Source organism: Cimex lectularius, unplaced genomic scaffold (genome assembly GCF_000648675.2).
Source record: "Cimex lectularius strain Harlan isolate CLEC.00 unplaced genomic scaffold, Clec_2.1 scaffold59, whole genome shotgun sequence".
In the NCBI taxonomy this organism is placed as follows: domain Eukaryota; kingdom Metazoa; phylum Arthropoda; class Insecta; order Hemiptera; family Cimicidae; genus Cimex; species Cimex lectularius.
Window position 1 is genome coordinate 884,816 of NW_019392794.1, and position 11,506 is coordinate 896,321.

Sequence of the window (11,506 nt, forward strand, 5' to 3'; positions counted from 1 at the left end):
GCAGTTGGGACGTTATTTGAATCATACCTTTCGCGATAGGTGGATATGACCTCATGACCCGATCTGTTGGCCTCCTCGGTCACCCGATTTAACTCCACTTGATTAGTTTCTGTGGGGCATTTAAAAAACAGTGTCTACGTCAATCATAACCCAGCAACCTCAGTTGAAGAAGTGCGGCAAAGGATAGAAAATGCTTGTCAATCTATCTCCCCTGACTCAATCGCTTTGAGCACCAGTGAAGATTGGTTAAAAAGCGCAAATCTTTGCATCTTTACGCAAGGCAGGCAGTTGGAACATGAAATGTGATTAATAAACAGCAAACCAGATGACTGTTTTTTCCAAGTTTTTTGCTATGACTTTGTCATTTTTGACCAACTTTAAACCCGATTGCACCATTGTTTGCAGCGTAAAACACCCTTTAAAATTACATGTGATGTATAGTGTCGTATTTGAAATTGAGAAGTTGAACTGAACCTGAGGTACCCTGTATAATTTTTCTCCAAAAAAGGTAAAAATTTGAAACTTAACTAAAACATATTAAACACGTATTGTTTTTTTTAAATGAGCCATTTAAAAAAGGATACCCCCGTAGACATGGCATTTTATTGGACTTGAACCTATTGGAAGTATTTTTCCTAGATCGGTTTCATTTTTTCACATTTTGCACCATTTCTTAATGAGCTCAAGATCCTTCTGGATATCGAAGTTCTAGGAGTTAAAATTACTGATTTATCCGCGTAGGTTATAAAGATGGCGGATGTATCGACAGGTCAGAAGTATGAGTAGTAATGGAACAAGATGCTCCCATGTGGAACGCCGGTAGGATTGGTCTCGTCTCTGGCCTTCTATATTACTAAAGTTGGTCGGTTGGACTGAAATTGAATGGCACACTGATGGACACTGATAACTTTTTCTGGGTCCGTCTATTCTCGGACTTGTTGTTCTCCTTCCATCATAGGGTTTTGACTTCATACCATCTTTGGTTCCTCAATTGTAATATTTATTTTATAAACTTAATGAAAATAAAAGAGTGCTTTGCGCTTTTTATAACACTGACCTGTGGTTGAAAAATATTAAAAGAAAATATGTAAAACCGACAAGAACATAAAATTTAATAAATAAATATTGATAGGGGCGTCGCTGGCCGCATCGGCTTGGGCGTTGACACGGCGCTCATCACTGTAAGGTCAAGGTCCCGGGTTCAAATCCAGCGGCCCTGCATTCAAATCCGACATACCTACAAATGTTTTTTTTTCTTCAAAAACACCGGTACACTGACGGGTTATATGACCTCTGTTGTTGGAACCCTCGTAAAAAATGTTGATTAACATTTTTGACTTATTTGATTAAAAATATAAATATTCTTCTACAATTAAACTAAACATCGATAAATTTAGTAATTATTGTATTTTTTGTTGTAAATCTTTTTAAACGACCTGTCCTTTGGTAAGCGATTGATAAATATTGATGTAAGGTCCAATATCGTGAAATTCAAAACAAAGTCCCACGTGAACCACTATACTACAATTAAATTTTTGAATAAAGACATTGAGAATATTAAACAATTGATAAGGGAAAGTCTGAATTTATTTAGAAAAGATTTTAAACTGCATACCACTTAATTTCTAAGGTTGGTATTTCCCAAGTATTGTATATAGTTTAGTTCTATGCTAATTAGTGTTTATTATGTTTATCTATGCTTTAAGCTCAAAGGTACTTTGCCGATCTTTCCAGATAGTATTTCCGCTCTACGTGAAGACAAAGGTTTGGGGAATTTGTTCCGTTCTTCGCTTTCTATGCGTGCGAAATTCCAATACTTCGAAAGCATTTGGGACCCAGGAAGAAGTGGACAGTGCATACTTTCTTTCCTACCGGCCAAGACCGGATCGACGGATAGGGGCAAAATTCGCCGGCTGAAATATTTTCTAAAAGCGATCCTTTGGTGGGGAAGAGGTTTGGACCGCTCTTGCCGCCTTTCGAACGGAAGAGGCGGATTGTACTTGAACCCACACACTTGTGCGTGCCTCATCATGTTATCGTGTCAGCATATTATTACGAATGTGTGATCAGTTTTCTTGATAAGCATTGAGGTAAGGGTTTACTTTTTTTAACTGTGATGCTTTATTAGGCCAAGCTATCTTCTAATCACTCATGTGTGACAACATCATGTCAAGCTTCCTAACTTTAAACAAAACAATAACAAATATGACTTTTCACAAATCTTTTCTTACATTGGCAGACACGAATTATTAAATAAATTTATAGAATTTCACCCTATTTCTCTTGGATCAAGTCCCCTTTGTACAACTTACTTTAGTTAGTTTTTTCTGCTTTTTAACAAACGCAAGAACACTGAGATAGACATTGACCTTATTTTTGTTTTTTCTATTGCAAAGCCATACAAAAATTTATCGTGTTTCAATGGTTAAAAATTTCAATGGTTCCTAACACTTGTAGATACTTTAACTAGACAAAACAGACTGATACACACATTGTTCTAGTTTATTTTCTTTGGATGTTAACAAAAACATTTGCATCTTAGCTTATCTATCACATCGACAAACAATTTTAATCTGAAATAAAACACTAAACATAGAATAGAAAGTACAAAAATAAAACAATAGGATAGCATCATCGAAGTGTATGATGGCCTGTAGTATTTGTACGAATGTAAACAAATTTCATAAAATTAAGACAGGGATTTAAGCTCATTGGCGACGATTAGAAAATAGAATTCTTTACCCTGATAATTACCCACCAACTATAAATACTATCGTCAACATTGTATTTTTCAAGCTAATCAATTGTAAACAGCGGTTTATAAAATTCCAAGTAGTATATTAGCCTACTTATTTTTAGTTTTAAGAAATTATTTTAAAAACTTGTTTTATTCAATGACAATGTCAAGCTGGTTAAACTTCACGTCGATTCTAGAATCATGTGCAATAATAGGCAACAATAATTAGCCGTCGGATTTTGCAAAACGTATAAATAATTATTTTATCTTTTTAGTAATGATAAAGTAAAGATAATAGTTACGAAAACTGCAGAGGAGACAATGGATGATAATGGAAGATGCCTTTCGCGCGAGCTAGCGGTCTACATACCTTGCACGCTAGGTTATACCTTTCTTCAAGTGAAAGTGTACAAAAACAGGCATGCACACAGAAAGTCTTTTTAGTTAATTTTTTTCAATCATACCAACACGTCTTTTCAATTAACGCGCCTAAAATCATTCTCAACGGTGTATATTTGTTGGTGTAAGTAGTTTGGTCGTTTCCGAAAATTCTGGCCTATCATCGGACTGTTTTGGTCTGTCGCGTTTCAGTGTTGGGTCAGAACTGTATTTCGTTCTGATCATCGTAGTCGGTCTACACACATAAAAGGGACTGCACATAAAAAACAAAAAACAAAAACAAAAAAACATCACACATACCCACTAACTGAAGATGGCGAGAAGTCGATATAATTCAGACCAAAATGATCGGAAATTTCCAGAAAGTTCATCACTCCGCAGACCAGAGAATCTCGATACATTTTAAAACCGAAGAGTATCAAATGAGAGGTAATGTGTCCACTTTTGGCTTATAACTTTATAGCACTATTAAACTTAATTTGTTGACTCTAAAGTATTCCGTTTTTTCGTCATCGAAAGCCAATTCAATAGTCCTACATGAATTTTGAAAATTTTAAAAGTTATCAGGTTTTAAATGCTTACTTAGGTAAAACTTAGGAATGGCTTAACAAGGTAAAAAGCTGTTTTCCTCCCAAATAATAAGAAAATGTCATGAACAACGATGCCAAATGATTTTCTGATAATCTGTTTTATATGATGTTTAAAAAGTTTCAAGCCATCAAGCCTAATCTTTATTTCGAAAATCATCTATAATTTTAAACAACGGAAGAAGCTTTTTTTACTACTGAAAGATATTACGTTGAAAAAAAAACAAACTAATTTGACCAAATTTCGTCTGCTCGGCTGTTTAAAAAAGTAGTATCGGCGTAACTCTAGAAAGGCTGTTGATCTTTGGGAAGTTGCATGCCTTGACTTTAACCTCGGGGTCTGTCCGGTGGCCGAAAGAGGCTCGGCCTTCTCGGACATTTCACTTTCTTTACAGCCAGTCAAACAACTTTCTCAGTGGCGCGAGTTACTCCTGCAGTACAAAAGTTCGCCTAATTTTTTTGTTGTTGCGGGGTTTATTGTCCTTCTATTGAACACTTGGGAAGTGGGAAACTAGTTCACCAGTAAAGTCCCGCATGACTAATTTTGCGGAAGGAAGGCTTTAATTACAACTTATAATTAATTACACTTACTTTTTGCAAACGACTCCAGCAGGTGAATTTCTGAAAGTGACTCATTACTCTTGTGTCAGGACTTCTTCCGTAATTTCATACCTTTTGCCTTCCGCCCTTTCCTCCCTTACTTTCTATTTTCAAAAAATTAAACCTTCAAAATTAATTTAGAAAAATTAATCGTTAATTTGAGAATTTATCATTTCAAAATTAAGAAGATATTTGTTAAGAAGGAAAGAGAAAACAAGAATGTGAAAGGGCAAGAAATGGGTAATAGAATGCGATCTCCCTCGAGGAAGATCTCATTCTTCATTTTATTCCTTTTCCTATCCTTCCCAATCTCTCTTTTTTTCTCTCACCCTCTCTATGTTTTATCCCTGTCCCCGTTTCTATCGCTTTCCTTTCGTTTTCAATCTCTCCCTTATTATATATTTTTATCTTTCGGTCTAATTAGTTCTAGCTATTCTTTTACTCTTTCTGTTTCGTATCTCTCTTACTCTTTACCTCGTTTTTATCAATCGCTCTTCCACCTTAGTATTCATTTTAACTTAAACAGTTAAGAAAATCTGATCTGACGAGTGACAAAAATGTCAGTAGATATGAATGTAGAAAGAGGGAAGAGATAAAATAAGAAATATTGAAGGGGAAAGCGAGACGAAAGAAAACAAAGGAGGAAGGGAGTTTGTTTGATTAACCTATTTATTTAACCATGCAAAGTTAGATCTGGTGGATCTTACTTCAACTTAACGTGCGTTATGCTACATACAATTTATTTTACAAATAGAATACAACTAAAAGTAGATAATTTTATTAAATATTTCAAATTACAAAAAAAGGGCAAAGAGAGTGAGANGGAGAAAGTGAAAGAAAAATCGAAACTAAATTAAAAAGGCAGAAAAGTCAGAATAATAAAAATTGGTGCAGTTAGTAAAAATGGAAAATTATTACAGCCTTTTATTTTCCTTCGGACATTGCTCGTTACAAACCAACACAAAGCCTTAAAGGAATGTTATTAACAACAAAAATACTTTATATATGTCAATTAAACTCTATTAATCTACAATAAGCTCATTAAGAATGAATTTGCAACACATAAAATATCCAATCTGATAAAACGTAATTATTTTTTAAACTTGAAATGGCTTGTGTTGCATAATCGGAATAGAGGAATTTTCCCCTTGTCCTTTATACTCTATATGTTAGCAGCTTTACCATGTGTCTCTTTATTATTGATTTCACTTCAAAGATTTTTTTGCTGTACATTCTTTATCAAAAAGTTGTTTTTGCTCTGTAGCACGTATTTTCCCCACAGCATTAAAAATTTCATTCTGATTTAAACAATTCTGTGTTCAACAATAGACTAGTCCATCCGATCTTTTGATCGGGTTTGCCTAAATTGTATTTAATAAAAGAAATTGAATTAAACGTGGTTTAAAGCAGTAATGATTTTTTCCCGTTAATTGTGAATTTTCCACATTACAAATAATGTTTCAAATAAATCCTAGTTTAATGCTCAATTTTCCTATTTTTTTAATAAACATTATATACACGTTTTGAAACTAAAGCAATGTAATTGGTTGTCTTACCTGTAGGTAAAAAAAAATAATGTATACAAAATCACGGATGAAAGTGAAATCAACGAAGATTATAAAAGATTTATGAGCCGGATTCATACCTTGAGTCAATGTCATTTCCAGGATGTCATGAATTGGAACGGAAATGTTCACAATATAGCTGGAACTTTCTATGACAAATGGATTAAAAAAAAAGATGGTCATTTGCCATTCCTAATTATTTATCTAGTTATCATATGAAATCAATTAAATTAACATCAGTTTAAATTTTGCCATACTCATGCAACCAGAATAATATAATAGTTCATATCCGAAAATAAAGTTAATAAGTTCACTAATAAAAATCTTCAGAAATGAAGAATCAGTATGTTGTTAAAACACCTTTTTTTATACATGAATACAAATGAGAAATCATTTCTCACTACCAACCTTTCTAACTCAAACAGTCACATGGAGGAATAAATTAATAATTTAATAGTGCCATTCGTTTTAGTTTGATAGCTTTTGGCTGTTGTACTCAGACATAGAAAAGTTGTTTGTTAAGACGGGAGATTAAAAAAATAGGAGTGAGAGTGAGTGAGAGAAGTGAGAGATTAATTGATGGTTTTATTTAATCACACAAAGTGAGTGAGAGGTGAGTGAGGGAGAGAGAGAGAGAGAGAGAGGAGAGAGAGAGAGAGAGAGGAAGANAGACAGACAGACAGGCAGGCAGACAGACTGACAGACAGACAGACAGACAGACAGACAGACAGACAGACAGGCAGACAGAGAGATTGACTGAGTGCATATGTGTAACTGTTAGAAAGTGGCCAGAGATTCAACTCCTGGATTACGGAAAAAAACCAATCAAACCACTTTTTATTTTAAATCATTAAAGTGAAAATGAATTACGCAAGAAATCTTAATCCCAAGTGTTGATTTTTGGATAAAAATCGTATACACAAATATTACGTCACGGTTTTTCAACTTATATCTAACAAAATTAAGACAATTCGAGTAAGTTAAATTTATACAGTATATTGCATGCAAACATCTTTGTTTAGAATTCCGATATTATTTATCAGGACAGGACGTCATTTTTTATCCGTGATTCAAAGGCGAAATGGAGGATAAATTATGAATTACACAATTTGGTCCACCATGTTATAAATCAGTTTTATTATTTCACTGTTTAACTGAATTGTTTTTGAAAGATTTGAAAAAGATGCATGGTTCCAGATCGCTATGAATTGGGCAGTCTTTCTGCTTTGGGTATTAGTGCCATGTTCGGCTTTCTCGATCGAGTTATTCGTGGAAAACGTGATCAACAATCTACTGGTACAGTTTTACACGGTTTCCCAACTCGACTAGTTTTAATCCCCTTGATATTTTCAAGGCACCAATACGTGGGATTCAGAAAGCCGTGAGGTTCCTAGACGTATCGACGAAGTTAACCCGGGAAGTCACGTACGCCGGCAAGGAGCCCAAGCTGAACGAGTACGACTTCATCGTCGTCGGCATGAGTCCTTCTGGGTGCGTAATCGCCAACCGGTTGACTGAAGAACCCCGCACTACTGTCCTTTTACTGGAGGCTGGTCAGGAAGACAACGTCATTACGGACATCCCGGCTCTAAACCCGTATATTCTCATTTCCGACTACAATTGGGCCTTTTATCCCGAATTGGCCAAAGGTGTATGTACAGGTCAGTTACGCATGAGAAAAATCTATGTAATGAAATAATCCTTAAGGTTGGATAATACGCGTGGTGTTTAGTGACGTTAACCAATGATTATTTGGAGATCGTGAGATGCGGTCTGGTAGGTTTTAGAAAAACATTTTCTTTATTGTGCCAAGTCTCTTTATTGAGTTCATCTTCAGGGCTCTAAGTGTTTGTTTTCCATGTAGATGTGTCATTCTTGCCTGTCGTGTTGAGAGTGCCCTGGGCACACCAGATCGCATCTCACGATCTCCAAATAATCGTTGGATAATAGCTTAATATTTTGATAAATTGCCTACCCATTACTCGCGAGAAATTTGTTTGAATGGAACATTCAACATCGTAGTACTCTTAATCATTCTTAACTCGCCGAGCATCATGATTGGCGTTTTTAATTCACCTACTTTGAGTGATGAGTGGTAGAAAGTTTGTAAGGTTAGTTTTTGCGGTTCCAGCTATGACCGGAGGCATATGCCCTTGGCCTTCTGGAAAGGGCCCTGGAGGCGGGACTATCTTGAACGGCATGATTTATACGAGGGGAAATTTCAGGGATTACGACAATTGGGCTGCCGAAGGAAACCCAGGTGATGAATTTTACTTTCTAAATATTTTACTAGTTTCAACTAATTGACGTTGCAAAGTTGAATGCTTGAGTAAAAGACACTGTCTCAATTTGATTCGACTCATTGCAATACACATCTTCTCTCACTATTTCAAAATCAATTTTAAAAATAACATTTTTTTAAATTGTATTTGTAATGTTCAAATTAGCTTTTTCAAACATGAACATTCCCAAGTTGTAATCATGACCAATCTAAAATACCCACAGTGTCACCGTTCCAATAACAAATTAACTGGGTAAACATTTATTACGGTTATAAAACCAAAATAAATAGTTTTTTCTAGGTGCCTTGATGCCTTGAACATCGAAATTAAAAATAAACTTACAAACAAAATACAGAAATAGCAATCGTAAAAATATATTTACATGTTTGTTACGTTTTAAAGTTGAATTTGTATTACAGGATGGAGTTACAACGAAATAAAGCACTATTTTAATAAAATCGAGAGGATGACCATAAAGGAGCTCAGAAATTCACCTTATCACGGGAGAAACGGATATCTGTCCATATCCTACGTACCATTCGTGTCACCGTTGCTGGAAGCTTTCTTGCAAGCAGGGGAATTTTTCGGGTTCAGCCGTGTGGACTACAACAATCCGAATTCCCATATTGGGTTTTCTCAGATCCAGTCGTCGACAATCCTCGGGGAACGTGAAACGTCCGCAAGGGCTTACATACAGCCGATAATAGGTCGTCCCAACCTCTTCATCAGCTTGAGGAGCAGGGTGGCCAAGGTGTTGATCGACTACGAGACGAAAAGGGCTTTCGGCGTCACTTACATTAAAGATGGAAAATTACACGCGGCCTACGCTAAGAAAGAAGTGGTGCTAGCGGCTGGGGCTTTCAATTCTCCTCAATTGCTGATGCTGAGCGGGATCGGACACGCGGACCATTTGGAAGAAATTGGAATTCCAGTTTTGATGAATCTTCCAGTTGGAGATAATCTTATGGAACACGTAGGGATGCACGCTCTTAGTTTTATTTTGAATAAAAACGTATCTTTGCAACCTCTGCAGATTTTCAGAGATGCGATTCCGAACGTGTTGGACTACTTCGTTAAAAGCAGAGGCTCCCTCACGACTCTCGGCTGCGAGGGTATATCCTACTTGAAAACCAAGTATTCCAATACGACGGAGGATTACCCAGATATAGAACTGCTTTTCGTCGCTTCATCGTTTAGTGAAGATGCCGGGGTACTTTTGAGGAAAACCTTCGGCATGAACGATGAAACCTACGATTACGTGTTCCGCGCTATCGACGGTAAGTCGACGTTTTCCATATGGCCGATGCTCCTTTATCCACAGAGCAGAGGTTTCGTCCGTCTCAAGGATAACAGCCCGTTCAGCAAAGTTAGAATATACCACAACTTCCTCACGGAAAGGATCGACAGGCTCATTCTCGTCGAAGCGATCAAAATGGCCATAGTGCTTTCAACGTCGCCCTCTTTTCAGAAATATGGGGCCAAATTGTGGGACAGACCGTTCCCACAGTGCGTCCAGTACGATTTCGGCTCCGACGAATACTGGGAATGTGTCGTGACGGCTTTTCCCAGCCAGTGGCACCACCAATCTGGCACCTGCAAGATGGGAAATGTGGTCAACCATAGACTTAGGGTGTTCGGCACAGTCGGGCTTCGGGTCGCCGACGCCAGTATCATGCCCACCATCACAGGAGGACACACCCAAGCCGTTGCATACATGATCGGTGAAAAAGCGGCGGATCTCATCAAGGAAGACTGGCAACTGTCAAAATATTCATAATTGAGTTGTAGAAAAGTTACCAGTAGTAATTATTTTGTAGGGAACGTTTCTACCTCATAAGAGTTCAACGAGATGGAGAGATCCACGCGGAATGTTTTAGCTGTTAAAAATTTTTAAACGGTTTTCATGTGCTACTTAAAAACCTTTACTTAAATTTTCATCTTGCATTTTCATAGACAGACGTGCCATTTAAAAATTTATAAACTATTTATAAATTTTTAACATTAGAACAAAACAGTTGTCCAGAAACAAGATTTACAAATAAAAATCAATCAGAAACTGCAATGTTAAAAAATTCTAAAACACTATTTAAATTGTTTTTGTTGATTCACAATCTGCACACTTACTTAAAGTGTTACTACTTAGTTACTTAAATCTATTGCATTTAATCATGCACTTTTTAATTTTTATCGTTGCTCAATAATTTTAATTTCCTAATAACTTAGCTGTTTATTTTACACGGATTTTACTCAAACACTGATCGAAAAAGTACATTTTGTAATTCTAAAATCGAGTAAAATTCCAATTTAGGATAGGTTGGTGAAGATAACATGTGAAATGTTATCAAGTCATATATATAAGTCAACCATTTTGTACTGCTATTGTAAAAAATAAATATAATAAGTAGAAAAATAGTAATGTTTAAATTATTTCTACCAAAAAGACAACAATCTTGAAGAACCTTAAGGTGTTAAACTTGAAAAGAACCAACAACGCTGATAAAACAGACGAGAATAGAATGGAAAAATCGGCCTTCTTTTGGCGCTAGTTTCTTTGAAATCCCTTGACCAAATTGAATGACAATATTTGAAATTGTCCAATATTTGTAAATGATTTGGTAGTTTGAATTTTAAAATATTTTTATTATATGAATTCTTTTATGTTAATTGAACGTTAAGAAAAGAGTGTGGAGAGAAACGTAGTATTCAGTATGCGGAAAAACTGAAAAATCCCTCTTTTTTGATGTTTGTGATACACTAATATTTCGGAAATCTAAATTTTGGCAAATCCGTTATGTGTGACATCTAAGCATCCCATCAAACGCCTGTTTATTTGTACATTTGCACCTTTTATAATACTATTTATGGTACTTGTTCGGGGAGAATTGTTACTTTATTTCTACTTAAATATACAAAAACATATTAACGATAGTCCTTATATGTTTCGCGTTCATAATTGAACTATTTAATTATATCAATTAATTATGCTTTTATCTCAAGTCTTGGTTGAGATGAAAAAGTTAGTAACCTCAGCGACTTATGAAGTGGCCAGGGGGACCTGTTGGAGAAGTAATTACTTCTTTTTAATTATTATTATTATTGGACCGTTAGTTGATGATTATTTGTAGATCGTGAGATGCGGTCTAGTGTGACGTAGGTTTTAGACAAACTTTTCTTTATAGTGCCAACGTTTCGATCTTTATGGAGATCATCTTCAGGGCTCAGTGTTTGTTTTCCGTGTAGATTAGATGGCACTCTCAACACGACAGACAAGATTGACACATCTACACGGAAAACAAACACTCTGAACCCTGAAGATGATCTCAATAAAGATCGAAA

General features: G+C 35.8%; 1 protein-coding gene across 2 annotated transcripts; it reads left to right on the top strand.

The window, feature by feature from the left end:
• Positions 1-2,007: 2,007 nt before the first annotated feature.
• LOC106661697 (glucose dehydrogenase [FAD, quinone]-like) lies at positions 2,008-10,556 on the top strand. 2 transcript variants are annotated; one of them, XM_024227950.1, is made up of 6 exons: positions 2,008-2,090; positions 3,499-3,565; positions 7,086-7,184; positions 7,243-7,549; positions 8,020-8,148; positions 8,590-10,556. In XM_024227950.1, exons 3-6 carry the CDS (start codon positions 7,092-7,094, stop codon positions 9,945-9,947), a joined length of 1,887 nt encoding a protein of 628 aa, XP_024083718.1. In that variant the 5' UTR covers positions 2,008-2,090; positions 3,499-3,565; positions 7,086-7,091; the 3' UTR covers positions 9,948-10,556. The 2 variants fall into 2 exon arrangements, with proteins under 2 accessions (XP_024083718.1, XP_014240730.1); XM_014385244.2 differs by lacking the exon at positions 3,499-3,565.
• Positions 10,557-11,506: the final 950 nt, after the last annotated feature.

Excerpts from the sequence above, each read along its gene's own strand:
- LOC106661697 (XM_024227950.1), top strand. The coding sequence starts at position 7,092 with ATGAATTGGGCAGTCTTTCTGCTTTGGGTATTAGTGCCATGTTCGGCT. Across the intron at positions 7,185-7,242 it reads ACGTGATCAACAATCTACTG|GCACCAATACGTGGGATTCA; the intron begins GTACAGTTTTAC and ends GATATTTTCAAG. Across the intron at positions 8,149-8,589 it reads GGCTGCCGAAGGAAACCCAG|GATGGAGTTACAACGAAATA; the intron begins GTGATGAATTTT and ends TTTGTATTACAG.